The following is a 19,471-nucleotide window of genomic DNA, read 5'->3' as shown; positions in this document are numbered from 1 at the left end:
ATATGATGATGTCAACATTATTTACTTATCACTGTACATATCCATGGAATTCATTATGAGCCTCACAGATGTATAATAATGAATATTATTTGTATTAAATAATTTGCGATGACATGAGTGTGTTCATGGCTGTGAGCCATATATAATTCCATCACCTCATCCTTCACACCCCCTCCCCTCTTTATCACCATAACCTTAACCCGACCTGTTGGGTTTCAGGCTATGATTTATAGCTTGAAAATACTTGTAAATGGAGCATAATATGAATGGTCAATTCATAATCAATAGATAAATAAAAGTAAACTCAGATTACCTTGAAAACACTCTTCAAAATTCCACCCTTGAACTGCTCTTTGGGAGAGTGTTTTCATGTCATTCATGTGCCCAGACTCTCGTGGTATCCATGCATTCAAGGGAATGTTGGATCTAATCTTCTTCTCCTCCAACTCATCTTGAAGATCTAGTTGATATTCTCAACATCGATAACTTGAAGTGGAGTGAGTGAAGAGTGAGAGGAAGAGCTTGTGCAGTCAAGGGAGGCTTCAAGTCTGGCTGGCATGGGCACTTAAAATGAAAATTCCTAGTTATACTGATTTAAGGATATTTTATAAAAGTCTTTATGAATAAAGCATTTCATTTCAACCGCTCATCCATCAGCTACTCTCATGCACATAGCTGGCAACCCACTTTCCCCACTTGCTTCTTGATGCTTTCCCTATACTTCTTACAACTTGCAAGTTGAAAAATACCTCCAGTAATAAACCTTTAATTAGGACAAAAAATGTAAAATGCCCTCAATAAAAATGACATTAAAAATCAATATGTCATAAAAGTAAGTTTACTCTCCAAAAATAGATTGATGTACTTACTGAGATTGGTGATCAATATTGGTACCTAATACCTAATACCTGCCTTATCGATATCCTATGGTTCCAGTGGTTCGTACCAATATCCAATACAGTTATTAGTCGCAATATAGGTACCTGAAACCATTATTGGTATAGAAAATACCTAATACACATAAAACCTAAACAATACATGCCAAAAAACACAATATCTTGAGCACGTACACCACTTGTTCTATTCACGCATACATTTACCATGATAAATGACTAGTAATTATGATTTTATATTAAATCAATATGTATAAATATCAATCTGTGTATAAATCACTAAATAACCCTTGAAATTTCAGATATTAAGAAATATGATTTTTGCTAACTTTGATAGCAAGTCATTTTTAAAAAATACAAGATTCTATATCCTAACTAACTTTTGCTAGTAATGAGTCACAGTTATCTCCATAGGGTCTATATTTTAGGTCTAGAATTCACTGTTCCTGTCAACCTAAAGGGAGGGAACTTGGAAGGAGATATGTATTGATACCCATCTTCCCCTTGAGGGAACCCAGAAGGAGATATGTATTGATTCTCATCTTTCCCTTCGCAAGGTTTAAGCCCTCTAAAGTTATTTAAGGTTGAGATCCGTAAAAGCTTCAAGACCGTTTTGAAATATTGAAGAAGAAGAAAATGTTAACATATATATATATATATATGTCCATTCAATAATATGAGGATATGGGGCGAGGATTTCACTTTGGTAAGAAGATGCTAGGGTCTCTCCAAAGTGATGAGAGAAATAGAATATTTAGATACCACTGTATCTAAGCCAAAGCTATCCCTAAAAAAATATTTTGTTTTCTCTTTCAGATATGATGCCATAGTTTGCAGAGTAGCCTCCTTCCATGGCCTGTGCCAGTTTTTCTTAGATTTTGGATCTCTGTTTTTTTTTCCCATCTTATGGATGTAATGAATAGCTGAGGTGATGAAATACATTGTGCATAGATTCATGACTAGTAAATAAGAGCCCAAGAAAAAATACATATGCCCAACTGAACCTAAAAAATCCCTCGCGGCCATTGAATTTGTAATTGTTCTACATCTAGATGGGATCAGACAGTCTATATGAATAATATCTTAATCCCTTCAAATGGCTGCATTTGAAATAAGAAATATTCTATGAGTCTGGCTCATAACTACCTGTGCTCCTAGGTTCAATATCTTTGGCCCACAACCTATTTTCTGGTTTATTTCTTTGGCCCCTTTCAGGTTCCAAGATAAAGAAACGCTAAGATATGCATTCCTGATCATCGTTCTCTGACGTAATGGAAGTCAGATAGGTTAGTAATCCATTTGGGAGGATTTCATTAACAGTTCAATAATTTCTTGACTGCCATCATAAGGAGATGTTTACATGAATTTAAGGGACTAGACTAAAGCCAAATGACAAAAATACCTGCGATAGAGGTCAGAGGTTATATCACAAACATACATTCAAGTCAACTAGAGAGAAAATACTTACAAAAATGTGGCCACTGATGTAAGAATAGAATCTGCCATGGATTACAATATCCTTGTGTTTCCACCTGAAAACCAAGTGATTGAACAAGAGTTAAAAAATGGATCGGATCATTCCTCACATCTTAAGCTTTCGAATAAAATAAACAACAATAAGAACCCTACTTTTGCGACAAAATAAATAAAAAACACTTCTATTTGGGCAGCTAAAAGACCACAATTTCTATTTGTTACAGCCTAAAAACCGAGCAAACAAACTGGAGTAGAAACCACACTACACCAGTTCTTACTGTCAACATTTGTGGGATTGGAGACCCTGCAGCCCTAGAACACAATTTCAAGTTTTAAATCTCATGGTTCATTCCTTTTAACCTGCGTTGGATAGCTAAATAGGTGTCAAAACATTTGCATAAAACCCTACCAAAAGCGGATTGGGCAGTCTCCCCCTGTTGTCTAGCAGTTAAAGCATTACATCCTAGACTTTCCGAAGTAATGTTCGATTCCGCCGGTGGGTTGAGCTCCGGGGGCTAAGGTCTTCTGGCGTTTGTAATGTTTCGGTTGAAGTGATCGGACCCTGCTTTCCTGCTCAAATAAAAAAGTTGCAACACTGTCAGATTTGCAAGACAGAAATAACCCATCCATAGGTGGGGCTATTGGCATATTTTTACGGATATGAACATTAACTGGAAACTTTGTGTGATCTCTCAGAACTTTAACTGTGCCGCCTCGACCATCAGCCCCATGTACAATCAATTGCCCACAGCTTTCAGATAAGTTCACTTTTGGATTTCTACTCCACTTGGTACACGTTCTTGAGCTTTCTAAGAACATCATGAACAAAGAAAAAACAATTACAATGAGCATAAAAGAAAAAGAAATAAGCACTAGAGATCCACTTAGTTTTTAAATAAAAGGAAAACTTTCTATTTTAAATTAACAATACATGAAACTATAATTAATTCAGATCAACATCATGCTTTCTAAGGGCAGTTTAAATCATTAAACTTGGAGCATTCCTCTGGAAACACAATTTAATTGATATTTTCCCTGCTAGTTGAACAAAGCCATTAGATAGTGAAATTATGTAAAAGTTAACCTGGGCTGCAGTTGTAAAGAAAAAAATCTTGGTTGTGCATAACTATAAGACCAAGTCCTGTCATCTTTGTTAGTGGGCCAGGACTTAAACGTAGCTCACTCCTGTTCTTTTTTCTTTTAGTTAGGGCTAGCCTGATGGTAGGCCTGACTCAGCGAGAAAGAAATCTAAAATATGATGCTAATAACCCAAAAACACAATCACCGAATTGCCAAATTCCAGTTGTTCCAGCACCTCCTTGTGAAGAGCAATTTGGGAACTGCCAGAGTGATGGGATCCCCACATTGTGCATGAATGTGGGTGAATGAGAGAGAGAGAGGGAGGCAGGACGAGTGAGCCAGCCAAGGGTGGAGGCCTCTTCAGTTCCCCATCTGGTGCTACCATTGTGGCCGATGCCTCCTCCCCTTTTCCGTGGACCCTAATGGATGCTTCCCCCTTGGGTTAGGGCTGTGGGTCTGGTGGGGTTGTAATGGGCCCAATAGACTCCTCTTGTAGGAGCATGGGCCCAGACCGGATCTTTTCCAGCTCCACGCAGACCTGTTCCTCCCCCTGCCCTACCTAATAACAACCCGCCTGAGTCGAGTTCTTCGAACCCTGGGGGAATTGGTGGAGTTGCCTCTGCCAGCACTGCATTGATGATTCCACACCAGCCATCACCACATCCTCCTCCATGGGCGGCACCCATGAAGATGACCGGGGGACCCCAGCAGAACGGCCATGCAACAATGACCCTATGTTCGTGTAGGTGTAGACACACACTGGGCTTGTAACTGCCGGGCTTGCAGCTGGCCTCTCTTGTTCTTCGTCTCCTCTCATCGTCTCTATTGCTAGAAGTGTATAAAATTCAAAACTAGAGGAAGTAATTCCTTGCTTTCAAAATATCTCGCCCATTAATTTCCTTGGCGGCCGCTGCCAGAAACTGCTGGATATGTCACTGGCTGCTGCACCTACAGCTGCTGTTGCTTCTGCCAAGGGGAACGCTCCTTTTCCCCTCCACCTTTATTCCAATGCCATTCTCCTCCACTGCCAGCATTCATCCCTCCTCCCCCTCTTCTTCTCTCTCCCTCTTATTTTTCTTCTGTTTTTATCCCAATCAATCTCTGCCCTCTCTCTCTCTCTCTCTTCCCCTCCATCCTCACTATACCGCATCCGATCCCCTCTGCAGCTATCCCTGTTTGATCCCCATTCCACCCCTGAGTGCATCGAGCACCGCCACCACCGCGTGGATTGTGCAGTGACCCCTCAACCGGTCCTCCCTCTGCGTGGGCCGACCCACAATCTACAGTCCACTGTGGACCCCTGGTCAACACTCATGCTCGACCCCAGAAAACAGTCAGCCCTGACCCCTGTCAGCAATCAGTCCCAATCCTGGTCATCAGTCAGCCATGATACTGGTCAAAAGTCAACCCAGGCCCGGTCAATGGTCTACATTGACCCAGTCAACTCTGTCTGGTCAACAGCCTGCCTGATCCGGTCAATGGTCAAGTCTCATCATATGTCCTGCTTTGATCCCGGTCAATGGTCAATCCCAACCCATTCTAGGGTCAAAGCTTGACCCGATCAACAGTTAGCTTAAAAATACTATCAGCGGTTGTATTTATTTCAGTCTTTCCACTTTCTAATATGCTGTTTTATTTATTTCAGTGCTTCCTCGTGTGCTTTCACTTGTGTCATAAGACTAGATAGCAATACTTGAGTGATCAGCATATCCTAACAAACTGAGACCAACCAATCATTGAATCAAGGACAGAGTATACACCACAGTGCTTCAGACAGTCCTCCTGTCCTTGATTCAGGAAAGGGAGGTAATTATAGATCCGGGACGCGGACGGGACGATTTTTTCGTCCCGGGACAAAAAAATTGTCCCATCCGAGGATACGAACGAATTTCAGGACAAAAATTCGTCCGGGAACCACCGGACGAGACAGTTTTTGTCCCGTTGGACTAAAAAATCGTCCGTCCGGAGGTCTCCGGACGATGGACGGAGGAATCTGGACGGAAAACCATCGGATTCACATCCGACGGTTGAGATGTTGCCACGTGGCCTCGCTAGGACAATTTATAATATATTATAATCTATTATAATATATTAAAAATATATAATGTACTTTTTTGTCCGGGACAAATTTCGGGACGAAAATTCGTCCCAGGAGGACTGAACAGGACGAAAAATCGTCCCGAGCTTATTGGACGGGACGGTTTTTTTGTCGGTGGACGAAAATCATCCCATCCTTCGTCTCTGAGCTAACATCGGACTTACGACGGGACGAAATTCGTCCCGTCCCGTCCTTTGTCCACGTCCGAGACGATCTGGAACTATAGAGGTAATATCCCACAAAGAAGGTAATCAAAGCATTGGTGTGATCCATTGCTTATTTTTAGTCAGCTCTAGGTCATCAATAGTCATCCTTCCTGTGTCCATTATAGCTGTCCTGTATCAGGATCAAAGGGGGGGGGGGGACAGCCAAGAATGCTGGACCTCAAGAATCATTTGATATCAGCCGGCAGGAACTTTTCCAACCTAAGAAACTTCAGAAGACAACAACTGTTAATATCAGCTCAACTTCTCTTTCTCACGAACGTAACTCCCTCTCCTATTCCCTTACTAAATCATTATCTCATCAGTCTAACCAATGGATCTTGGACTCTAGAGCCACTGATTATATGACTCCATCTAGAGAAATATTTAAAACCTATGATCTGTGCACTAGTAGAGTGAAAGTTCAGATTGCAGATGGTACTCAATCGTCAGTGGTTGGAATTGGGAGCATCGAGGTTGCACTAATAGGACTAATTATCTTGGTCCTTAAATATTATGTCAGTTCACAATCTGTCCAATGTATTACTCAACTTTAATAGTATAAGTTGATTATAGATGGTATTGTTGCAATCCTCTAGACACGGTGGCGGGCCTGAAGCATGGCTAGCTAGGATCTCAGAAGGTCTCTACTATCTGCACCGACCACAATGGATCAGGGTGGTGCATTTCCAAGCCTCAGCTCTCCCATCAGCAATTAAGAGATCCATTGTTTTCTGTTACGAAAGGTATGTTTTTAATTATGTTCTCATTTTAATATGGATACCGTTGTATGTGTTGTCTGCACACCACTTACACCCTTTCCTCAAATGGAGCAACGAATGTGATATAGCTAGGTTTTTGTGATGTGTGGGGACTGGCCCCATTTTGTGATCTATATGGCTTCCGATGCTTTTTGGTTCTTATAGATGACGTGAGTTGCTTTTGTTGGGTCCACATGATGAAGCATAAATCTGAAGTTAATAATATTATACATGGTTCTCTGAGTATGATGTATCGCCATTTTACGATAAGCGTCAAGAGATTTGCACCAATAATGGGTGTCATTAAACTGAGAATCTCTTCAGAGGTCAAGGCATCATACATGAGAAGTCCCGTCCCTACAACCCTCAATAAAATGGAGTGGCTGAGAGAAAATTAGGTTACATTCTTGAGAGGACAAGACCACTCAGTATGCAGAGTTTTGACGAAATGGATACAAATCTTCTGTCCCATCAGCGACTTGAGGGAAAGCTTATTTACTTAGCTGACACCTGGCCCAATATCTCTTACATTGTTAATGTTCTTAGTCAATTTATGATGTGCCCTAAAGTATCTCCTTCGCTGCCTCAAGAGCATGAGTGGCCTGTGTCTAACCTTCTAAAGATGTAAGCCTCTTCTTCTCAAAGTATATATATTGACGTTGACTTTCATGGCTCACAAGTCAATCATAAATTTACAACAGGATATTGTTCTTTCTTCTGTGGCAACTACGTCTCCTGGAGCAGCAAGAAGCAAAAAGTCGTCTCAATCTCCAATACTGAACCCAAGTTCTGTGTTCTAGTCAAAGGCATTTGTAAGACTCTTTGGATTCAGAATCTTCTCCAAGAATTGGGGCTGCCTCTTGTACACGCTGCTGCACTCCTCTGTCACAATGAATCTGATATCAGCCTTGTACATGAACCCATCAAACATGACCAGACCAAACATATGGGACTCTGCCACCTCTTCATAAGGCAACGTCAGGAGAAATAAGCTCTTCAAATCTGTTAAAGACTTACCGAGGACTTATCAAAGCAAAAGAAGAAGAGGAGGAGACGAGTCACATGCCAGCCTGAACCGTGACTGTTAAACATGAAGAGGAAGACGCTTCTAATATGTTAAACATGAGAACCCAACAGAATGAAAGCGAGAAAGGGCATGGTAGAAAAAAGGGGAATCTCGATAGAAACGGGGGGGCATCTTTTGGCACAAGCAGTTACAGGGAGATTCTCTCCGTCGACTGAGAGGCTGATTCAGCTCTCGACGATCCTTGTGACAGGGAGACGGCGATCCAGGTTCCTCTTGAGCAGAGTTATCATTTCATTTCAGTTCGTCCGTCGCTATCATGAACTCCATCTCTCTCACTATTGCTATATCTACATTTTTCTCGAGTTCGATCGTCGTTATCATTGTCACATCTCTCTCTCTATGAATTTGGTGACTTCTATTCAGAGATCTATTCTAGGATCGAGAGAGTTCATCAGTTGGTTGGTCAGATCATGAGTTCTCGTGGAGTCTTATCAAAATCCACTATATGCCCACCAAGCAGCAACTGGCTGATCTCCTGACCAAGAGCTTGACCAAGTGCCAACATGAATAGTCCAAGCTAGGCATGGATAATATCTGCTATCTAGCTTGCAGGGAGGTGTTATGATTTAGCACGTGTCCCTCACATGCTACCGTACAATTGAGTAAACTAGCTGTTATACAGTTGTTGTATGTCATGTTTCGATATATGTATGTTACTTCGACATCAGTAATATAGGTCTGTTATCATCTGTTTGATCGTTGTCTTTCTCTGATGTTCCCTAGAGAGAGTTCTTCACTTCTTCTCAGACGGTGATCTGACAAAAGCTCGACATCCAATCTTGGCTATAAATATTACAAGTACTCCCCTGGAAAGGTCTGATGCGTAGCCATAGAGCGAACAAAATGAAGGCGAATGTTCAAGAAATGCAGAGGTAGGAGACACAGTAACTACACCTGAAAGGGTAGCTGCACTGGCTGTGAGTGATCTGCTTATCAACCCTGAACGCGAGGCAATCAATACAGAACTGCCCCCTGCAGATGGAGAGGATGAAACTGTGACAGCAGAAACAACAATGAACAATGACAATACATTGGGGCCAATGGCTGATGACTTATGGTGGCCTATTTCCTGGGGAAAGGAGTACGGAACTTCTGGTCTGATGAAACATATCCCATTGGACACCATGTGTCACATGAAAAATTGGGTCCTCACCTCAGTACAGGAGCTTTCTGACAACCTTGGGAGAAATCTTTGTTCCCCAGCAGGTAGAGGAATCATTAGGTGATCCAGATTGGAAATTAGTCATGGATGAAAAGATGAGCACCTTAGAGAAAAATGAGATTTGGGAGCTTGTTTCCCTCACTTTGGGAAAGCGGGCCATTGGGTGTTGCTGGTTATACATCGCTAAGTTCAAAGCCTATGGGACAATAGAGAGCCTATGGGACCTACTAGCCAAGGGCTACACTCAGACCTGCGGTGTAGATTATGGTGAGAACCTTGCCCCCGTACCCAAGTTCAACACTGTCTGAGTCTTGATTGCGTCTGCTGCTAAGAGTAATTTGGATACTCTCTAATTTGATGTGATCAATGTATTCCTCAATGGTGAGCAGACAGAAGAAGTCCACATGTCTCTACATACAGGGTATCAATTAGTGAACCAACGAAATAGTATGTAAGCTAAAGAAGACTTCATATGGCTCAAACAGTAGGCCCCTGCCTGAGTTGGACGGTTAACTACGATAATGCACAATCTACAGTAACATCAATCTCGGGAAGATCACATAATCATCAAACATGGTACTCCAGGCATATCACAGCTCTGATTGTATATGTGGATGATATGGTTATCCCTGGCAATGATTTGGAGGATATACATTGAGTATGCACGGCGTTGGCTGGCCAGTTTGACATTCAAGTTCTCCAGGCCCTCAAATATTCCTTCGATATTTAAGTGACACATTCAAGTGCTAAAATTTCTCTCTGCCACATGTATTTTGGATCTTCTCCAAGGAACTGTTATGCTCGGCTGCAGATCTGTAAGTACCCCACTTGATGCCAATTTAAAGATTGGCAAAGGCAATGACAGGGCTGCAGTCCACAAGACCATATACCAGATGTTAATTGGTTTGCTTATTTATCGCAACCACAGGCACCCACTTATCTCTTTGCCATTGCTCTTCTCCGACAATTGATGAGTGAGCCCTATGAAGTTCATCTTCAGGTGGCTTATAGAATATTGGAATATTTGAAGTACACCATTGGGCAAGGTCTTCTCTTCACAAGAAAGGGAGGTCTGTCCTTAATGGCCTACACAGACTCTGATTGAGCTTGGTCACCCAAGGATGGAAAATCTACATTGGGATGCTGCACATTCCTTGATGGCACTCTTGTCACCTTGAGAAGCAAAAAGCAGGAGGTGGCCCTTTCCAGTGTAGAGGCCGGATTCAGGGCACTGAAGCAAGGCATCCCTGAATGTAGGTGGCTCCAAAATTTACTGAAGGACCTTCTGCTGCATAAAAGGTGAGGGTATCACACTCTATTGCGATAACCAACCAGCCATTGCCATGGCCAGAAATCCAGTTCAGCGTGATTGGACGAAGCACATGGGAATGCATTCACATTACATTGTAGAAAATATTGATCGTGGAACTATATTTCCAGTCTTTGTTCCTTCTGCTGATCAAAAGGCTGACATCTTCATGAAAGGATTCCGAGGCCCCTGGTTCCCAGCATTGGCGTCCAAGCTGAGCATGGCTTGTATTCAACTAGCTTGTGGGGAAGTGTTCTATCTTCTTTATTAGTGGGCCACAACTTATAAGTGGCCCACTCCATCTATTCTATTTCCTTTTAGTAAGTTAGGGCCAGCCCAACTTAAGAATGTCAGGCCTGGCCTGCCTCCTATGGTGGTTTAATACCAGCTCAATAGATTAGTGAAGTGTGGGATTTTCTTTCTATTCTGCCCAAACCCTAGAGTGTCATACTCTCTAGAGTGGAGCATGTTTCTGTCTGAAAATAACCAAGAAAAATCAATTAAATTATGCACGGAAAATCAATTACAAACACAGTTAGCTTTATACAGTGTTTAGTTTCTGTTAAAATTCCAAAATGAAAAAACAATGAAAAGCAATTTGATAACATGCCATTTTCTGTCTTACCAATCAGGTATTTTGACAAGTTACCTATGAAAAATTAAGAATTGCAGCGTGAATCATACAAACTATCAAAGGGTTACCAGGAAAGGAACGCACCAAAAGAAGTCTGAGGCTGATCGAGTGAGACTTTCTCTGTGAATATGATTGAAGGGACCTGATTTGTTCCCACATGAACCTCCACATTTTCTATGACAGAAGAATCAGATGCATTATTTGCATCTGTTCTAGTATAAACAGTCGAGCTTGGAGTAACAGTTTCTATGATTTGATGATGCTGATTTTGGACGATGTCATTTGATTTTAGAAATATATCCTGCACAACAATGGAATAGTATCAGCTTCAGCAACTACAAAATAAAGATGTGTAACAATAGATGGATACATAAATCTACAGACGGACACTTAGATCTATTGACTGAGAGATTTACTAATAGAAATAGATAGAAAAAGAGATAGAGAGAGACTGAGAAACTGAAAGATAGATGGATAGCTAGATAATTAGATAGATAGTATTAATTTTCCATAGAAAAAAATGTCTATTGGTGTTATTATTTCTTTCTGTCTATTATTGTAATAGCGGGGCATGTTATTTCGTGGCTCACAAACCCTGCTGTTTTTATTTTTCCTTTTAAGTTGGAAGTGGTTCAATACTGCATATATCTTGAGTTACATATTCCCACATCAGAACAAATAACATAAGTTCTCGGGGATACACTGTGGACCCACTTAAGTAATTCATTCTTTCAAAAGAAAACTAACAATATCTATTCCCACGTGGGAATAAATAACTCAAGGTGACTCCCACTTAACTCATATTACTTGATCTTATGTGGGAATAACTTAAGGTGTGTTGCCATTGGTCCATAGAGAAAAATACTGGTACCAGTCTCTTGACGGGAGTCAAAAAAATTTCCTTTTCAAAACCCTAACCACAGAGGGAGGTCGACGGTGCTGCAGAGGAACAGAAATCACAGGCATCAGAGAAAATTGATTACCATGGTGAGCTTGTCAATAATGTACCCCTACAGGAGCAAGCATCTTGACCTACATTGTCTTATCCCAGGTATAAAATAATTAATTTATCTAAATCACCCAGTGGACTTTGAAGCCTCAGGAAGAAAACCTGTCCATGGGGAGCAAGTAGGAGAGAATTGTTCTTGTCTTTCCCCATGTTGATCCCAAGTTTGATGAAGCCAATATCTACCAGAGAAGCAAAACGGAGGAACTGGTCATTGATGGGAAGCAGCATGGGACCATCTGACAGAGGATCCTGTCACATTAAATAACCCCAAATACAAGGTGTTGATGAACGAGGAAATCTTCCCGGCGTTGGATCATCCCAGGATGCAGCTCCAAAGGATCACCTGGTCAGCAGCTATTACAAGGTGAGGCACACATAGGAAACATGTTGGAAGGTAAGATACAAAAAATCACCAACCCAAGAAGGCCTTGTGGTGACTGTACCAGTCAGTGACGATCAAGGACCATGAAGAATGGACTGGAAGGGGAGCAAAGGGGAAGAAGGTAAACCACCAGAGGCTGAAAGCGCATGTGAGCAAGCGTCAAGATCTGCTTAGCTCCACATCACTGGGATGTTCAGGTGACTCCTATGTGCTGTTTGGTGCCTATCAGCTATCTGGAAAAGATGAATTTCGTGGATCTTGGATACTGGGGCAACAGACAGTAAGAATACAAATCACGAGGGTTTTATTAGTCTAGTCAGCGAGCAAAGGCGGGGACTTGCTGATGGCAGAGGGCATCTCTCTGTAGCTGGGATTGGTGCAATCAGCTTTAGTAAGGGGGGACTACTGAAGAAGGTTGTGAGTACATTGACTATTCAGCCCTTTATATGAGCCGAGCCCATCTATTGGGATTCCTTATAGTGCTCCCTTTTGGAGGCACAATTTCAAGAGAGAAAACCTCGGAGACGAACAGGCAGGAGGTGTCATTGGCTGGAGAATGTCCTCTCCTTGAAAGATCAGATGATGGAAAGCTCTCCCCGCTTTTATTTGTCATTAGTGTAAGACTTTCACACTGCTTCTCATTTTCCTCTTTTGAGCATCTCATTGACTTTTTTCTTTTCTTCTAAACTCTTTCTTGAACGAGAGGTTTATTCCGCTGTCAAATAGATATTGGTTATCGTCAAATAGATATTTCTTGAACAAGAGGTTAATTTGGTCTCCATTTGGATCTTCCCTTCCAATAGCAGATATTGTTAATGCTCATGTTCAAGACATATTATACATTCTTTTTTCATTCATTCCTACAGTTGTTTTACATGTGCCTGTTCCCGAGGCACATCTTGTTTCATTACAGAAACATTTTTATGATACTGGAAGCACATTTGCTGTTGGTAGTGATCCATGCTTTCTGAATGACAAAGTGTCAAGGTGAAGCGTAACAAATAAACGAGCAAAAGGCTGTTAGGAACCCTAACCAATGCAACAATCATGGAATATATTCCACTTGAGAATTTCACTACTGAAATCAGTGATACAATACTAGCCGCAAATTCAACAGGAATACTCGCAGTATGCGAGATTATAGCAAGAACAGTCACAGAAAATCCAGTTCAAGAGAGAGTACAAGGTGAAGAGTAGAGATTGAGGATATTATCTCGGAGTGATAGATTCGAGATTGGCGGTCCTGGCGCGGGAGGATCTCCTAAAGCGACCGTGAGCTTCTGTAGAATGATCGATGCCCTTTTCTTGCCAGCTTCTTCTCTATTTATAACTCTTTCCTGCCATCCGGAGACCCGCCTTTATTCAAATTCTTACACGTGCAGCTTACTCCACACGTGTAAGGCTGTTTGCCTTTCTCTTTCTTGACATATAAATGCACAAAGGGCGCTTATCATTACTTCTCCCCCTGGAAGATCAAGCTACTACATACTTCTGTACCATGGAGCTGTTGTCCATCATCAAGAAAAGATTTACCTACATCACAGCCAGATGGAAAACCTACCCTTCGAATTATTGAAGGCTTGTTTCCCTTATTGTTAATGGTGTAGATGTCAGTATTTAATTGTGTGAGACCTATAAGTTGGCCTAGTACGCATTTTTTAAAATTTTGAATGAGAGGAGTTTGAATGCTTTTGAATATATTCACAGTGATGTGTGGCACAACGATCAAGCTCATCAGATTTGATAATGGCAGGGAGTTCTTCAATTCAGTGGTAGAGTCATTTTCAAAATTTGGGTATGTTGCATGAACCTTCTTGCATCAATGGTTTGACACAGTGAAAGATTGGGTTTATTTGGCCACCACACTATTGATGCTTTACATGGCCAGCATGACAAACGTTTTATTGGAGAGAGGCAGTATTGACAACTGTCCATATTACCAACTGAATCCGTGCCAAAATGACTGGATCAAAAACACCAGCAGAAGTATTGTCTTGAACCTTCCCAGGAGCAATACTGGAACTCTGTATTCCACCAAGACTTCTTGTTACTTCTCCGCCTGTCCAAACCCTAGCTACCGCAAGAGAGAGGGAGAGAGAGATTCAACCAGAAAAATATGACTTCATTTGGTTTAACATGAATTACCTAGTACTTATACTGGGTTACATGGATTGGGTCTCCCAGGACCCAGTATGATGAATCCCATCTAATAGGATCCCATAGGAGTAGTTATACAATAACCTGAAGTACAAAGAGAGAAAATGGGCACCTGCTGATAGATTGAGACTATGGAACCTACTAGCGGAATGATGTGAGAAATGTGTGTTTGCATTATGAGCAAGAGGAAGAAGTCCACATTGCTGTTTCCTCCGGTTATCAGTTGGCAGACCTGACCTGGTATAGTCTGTAATTGATAAAAGGCTCTATACAGATTGAAACAGTCTCCTAAGCCTGGTTTGGAAGTTTCTCCAAGGTCATGTGGGAAAAGGAAATCTACAGTGAATGACCGCACTTTATTTCTTAAACATGATTCTGGCACCAATCTGACAGCTCTTTTAGATGGCAGGGTAGAATCTTTCTTCCCTACTTTATGAAGGCATTTTGAGACACGGTAGAATCTTTTAACCCCTCATATTAAGAGAGATATTTTTGGATTTATTTCAAGCTCCAGGGCAGCAGGATCCTCCGTTGCCCTGCCTCCTCTTCTCTTTCCTCCGTTCATTCAAAGATCTACACGATATGACAGCAGGTTCTAGGAAGAGAAAGGATGGGCAGCCGACTCCAGCAGAGGGCCTTAAAATTGACCAGGAGACCATGGCATGGTCCACAGATGTTGAAAGGGTGAGGCCGTCAGTATTACTGTATTATAAAGTGTAGGTATGATTCCAATGAAGACTTAGGGTTTGGCTACAGCAGGGGACCAAATCAAAGGTCCTATGTTTGAAAAAGTCATTGGCCGCAGGATGAAGACTACAGGAGTTGACACTGGAGGAGGAACCCTGGCGTTTATCATGGTGTTGACTGCAACAGAGGACCTTGGCATTTACGGGGAGTTCACTGCTGGTATGACCACTGCGGAACTCAACATTGATTGTGAGTTAACTGTGGTGCTGACCATGGAGGACCTTGGCATTGACCAGACATTGACCGCTAAGTTATCCATGACGGAGGACCTTGGTGTTGACTGCAGCCATGACTGTAGTGTGGACTGCAGGTATGACTGTGGCAAGGACCGCAGGTATGACTTCAGCAAAAATCATGTCATGACCGTGGAATGATGCACCACAGAGGTGCAACATCATGCTGGGAAGAGCACCAAGTAACATCATCAGGCAGGCTATATCATCAATTGAGCCACATCAGCAAGGATACCATCTACACGGCATTCCATCTTCAAGCTGGCAATGAAGTAATTCATTAACAGATTGACAGGGGACAGTGGATGGCTAGGTATAATCGTTACTCTTTACTTTAGTAGGCTGTGTTATGAAATTGTACCATAGTTTCTTTGTTTTTAAAGCAGATGACACCTGCATATCAGAGAATCCTTTTTACAGTTTATTTCAAGCTCTCAGGCACCAGGCTCCTCTGTCACCCTGCCTCTTCACTCTCCTTTGTTCATTCAAAGATCAACAAGTTTTATTAGTGAATGCAGAGAATTTTCTTATTACTTTGGATGACTTCAGAGAAATCCAGTTGCTCATCACAACTGTCTCTCATTATTTTCACATTATTTGTCTTGGAAAGGTTACAATATTCTCCTAGCATTGCGGTTGCTTATTCTAGTATGGGGTATTTTTTACCTCAACAGGTATGTACTGCACTATGCTATGCAGTGCATTATGAATGGCACCAGAGAGGCCCATCTCCAAGCAGCCTGCCGCATCATATTGTATTTGAAAAATACCATTCATCAGGACATATTACTATCTAGAAGTGGAGGTTTACTAGGACACATATTATGTGGGATCTGTGGTGGACAGACAGCTGACCTCAGATAATTGTGCCTTGCATGGGGGAACCTTGTCACCTAGAGGAGCAAGAAGCAAAAGGTTGTACCACATTCTAGAGCTGAGGCATAATTCAGGTCTATGGCTCACGGCACATGAGAGTCTCTGTAGATTAAGGGCTTAGAGGAGGAGTTGAGAATCAACTCTCAAAGTGGCATCAAACTGTAATGAGATGACCAATCCACCACCAACATTGCTAATAACTCCATCCAGCATGATGGGGCTAAGAGGGGAGACAACTTCACCAAATGCCTTCCAAGCCCACCTCCAACATAGAGTCAGAAAAAAACAACAGGGTCCATCTGCCACTTAGCATATGTGGCTCATACTTACAATAATAGACATAAATAAAGGAAGAAATAGGCAGCTTCATAACCCATTTGGATGTTAATTATGAGCCACATATGCTAAAGGCACACAGACCCTTTTGTTCTTATTATGAAAAACGTTGGAGGTAGGCCACTTATTATGAGTGGCCAACACCGAATGAAGTACATTATTTATTCCCACATGAGAATAATAACAAAAGTCAAGTGACTCTTGGCCCATTTTTATTGCTTATTGCTTATATATCGAAAGATAGATGGACACATAAAATAATTGGATAGATATAAGTTCCAAGAAAACTCATCAAATGAAGCAAAACGGAGGGCAGGAAAAGCTGGGCCACTTAAAGGGGAACACATGAAGAGCTCTAAAAATAAGACAGAAGCGGGAAAAAGAGGGACACATAGAAATTGGAGGTTGATAGGTTCCAAGAGAACTTATCAAATGAAGTGCAAAGGGAGGGCAGGAAAATACATACATTATATTCAAGGCACTACAAAAGAAGGAACAAGAAGAGGGTTGGCCGACGGCTGTTAGGAGTAAGTATTGACTAGAGGGATAGAACCCCTTAAACAACAGAAGGAGAAGAACACGAGGAGAACTTTTCTCAAATTCCTTTTCAAGACTAGTGGTTACAGGCTGTCAGATGCTGGGGCAGCAGGAGTGGGCCTGCCAAACCAGAGGAGGGAAGCTCTACCAAGAGGAGGGCGCTTCCTTGATTTTCCTTTAACATATATCCATATCCAAATTCCTTCCTACTATTCTTTTGGCGATCTGTACGGGACTATCTTTTGATCAAGTCAATCGATCCACATTGCAATACACTTAGTGTTTCTTGATTTGGATCTGGTGGCTGTTTCTTGATACGATTGGGTGTATCAAAAACACAACGCATTTACTTAATGGGGAACAGAGGAAGAAGCCCTAAAATAAAACAGCAGCGGGAATTTTTACCCAATAAAACTCTTCTCCAAGAAATCAGAGTGGGTATTCGCGGTGCAACTGAAGCTGGAGTGGAAGGGAGCATGCGCTCCAAAGGAGCTGATCCAACTCCATCTTCGAGCTTCAATCATCTTCTTCAACATAAATCAATTCCCTTATCTTGTTATCCGTTTCTCCTTGACCGTCTATTACTACCAAGACATTGTGGGATTTCTTCAGGCCTTGGAAACTTTTTTCCTTTCCAGAATAATCAAAACAAATTATCTGGCTCTGTTAGTGAGACACTACTCATGGGCTAATGGGCCCTAATCTATAAGCCCATTAGCCATATTATCATTCTCCTCTCTCTTAGGGTATATATACCATCACATGTACTCTCTTGGAGTTTATGTCATTACCTTCCTTCTTCCTTCCTTAACATGGTATCAGAGCTCCAGAGCTCTTCCACCTAGGGTTTGACATCACCCTCTCGCTGCTCAGCGAACCCCGGAGCGTGACCGACGGATCAGCCACAGCCCGATCATAGCCAGGCCGACGAACCAGCCAAACCCTAGGTTTGGCCAGCCCATCGTCCCTGTGCAGGATGAGCCGTAGCCAGCCCGCGGAGCTCCCGGAGAAACCTCATGCAAGCCGCAGCCGCACGCACAGCCGCAAGCCGCAGCCGCGCGCGCAGCCGCAAGCCGCAGCCGCACGCGCCGCCGCAAGCCGCAGCAGCACGCGCAGCCGCAAGCCGCAGCCTCACGCGACAGCCCAAGCCGCAGCAGCACGCGCCGCAGCCGCAAGCCGCAGCCGCAGCCGCAGCCGCAGCCGCAGCCGCAAGCGCAGCCACACGTGCAGCCGCAGCCGCGCAGCGCACGCGCAGCCGCAAGCCGCAGCAGCACGCGCAGCAGCAGCGCAGCCGTAGCGCCAGCCGCAGCCGCAACGAGAGTGCCAGCCGCAGCCGCTGCCGCAGCCAGTCAGCCGCAGCCGCCGCCGCAGCCAGTCAGCCGCAGCCGCAGCAGCCAGCTGCAGCCACTGCTAGCTAGCCGCAGCCGCAGCCAGCCAGCCGCAGCCGCAGCCAACCAGCCTCAGCTGCCAGCTGCAGCCAACCAGCTGCAGTCGCAGCCAGCAGCCCGCTCCTAGTACGATGTCGGAGGAACTCCACTCCACGGGTCAGACACGTCAGCCGGTCTCCACAGCCTCGCTGATGTCCGGGGGCTTCACGGATGCAGACTTCCAGAAAGAACCGTTGTCACATAAGGTCACTCATCCCCTGCCCTTGGTTCCCGACTCGACGTGTCTCCAGGGCCCGAACCTGCTACAGTGGCGTCACTTTGTCGAGACCACTCTCAAGGCCCGCCAACTGTTCAAGCACTGTACGCAGGATCCTCTCCTACCGACCCATCCGCACTATGCTGCGTGGGAAGCCAAAGAACACTTTGTCCTCGGCTGGCTCTACACGAACTCCCTGGCGCCCTCGTTCCGTGAACGCTTCCCTCGCCGCTCGACAGTGAAAGGCTTTTGGGACCAGGCGAACACCTTTTGCGGACGAGAGGGGGACAATTGGCGTCTCTTTATGCTGGTCGCAAGGGCCAACAACCTTTGCCAGGGAGCAATGTCCATCTCGGACTATGCCTTGGAACACAAGAAACTGTGGGACGAGGTGGATTACTACTTGCCGACGGATGATCCGACATGCAAGGCGTTCCAAAACACCCTTCGCCATCGTCTTTTGGGATTCCTCCATGGTCTCAACAAGGAGTACGATGACACTCGTCGACATGCTCTACACCGCCAGGAAGGCCTTCCCACGATTGCTGATTTGGTGAAGGAACTCCAGGAGGAGGAGAGCCACTTTCAGATCCTTGGCACTCTCTCCCCGGAGGCGTCTCGTGACTCGATCGCCCTACTCACCCGGCCTCCCACTCCAAACCCTGCTCCCACAGCGGAGCCGGCAGCCTCAGGGCTGGTTTGCACATACTGCAACAAGCCTGGACACCTTCGCAAGTGGTGTAAGAAGCGTCAATACGACAACCGGAAGAAGAAGGAGGCCGCGGAAGGGAAAGCTATGGTCGCTCAGTCTCCAGCTTCCACCTCCACCAGCACCCGGTCTGCCGCG

General features: G+C 43.6%; 1 protein-coding gene across 2 annotated transcripts in view; it reads right to left on the bottom strand.

Moving 5' to 3' along the window:
- Nucleotides 1-1,896: 1,896 nt before the first annotated feature.
- The window catches only part of LOC144710266 (uncharacterized), a 33,055-nt gene continuing 15,480 nt past the window's right edge, over nt 1,897-19,471 (bottom strand). The window contains exons 8-12 of one of the 2 annotated variants that reach the window (XR_013583245.1): nt 10,788-11,004; nt 3,042-3,178; nt 2,779-2,939; nt 2,362-2,425; nt 1,897-2,295 (exon numbers count right to left, since the gene is read on the bottom strand). Coding sequence is in view for 1 of the 2 variants with exons in the window: in XM_078583991.1 (XP_078440117.1) it covers nt 2,826-2,939; nt 3,042-3,178; nt 10,788-11,004 (468 nt within the window). In the remaining variant the exon portion in view is untranslated. Of the gene's footprint in view, nt 2,426-2,778; nt 2,940-3,041; nt 3,179-10,787; nt 11,005-19,471 lie in introns of both variants that reach the window. The other variant, XM_078583991.1, reaches the window with a different exon arrangement.

The sequence above is a fragment of the Wolffia australiana genome, chromosome 12 (genome assembly GCF_029677425.1).
Source record: "Wolffia australiana isolate 7733 chromosome 12, ASM2967742v1".
Classification (NCBI taxonomy): Eukaryota; Viridiplantae; Streptophyta; class Magnoliopsida; order Alismatales; family Araceae; genus Wolffia; species Wolffia australiana.
Note: the sequence above shows the minus strand (reverse complement) of the source record. Positions and strands in the feature narration are given on the sequence as shown.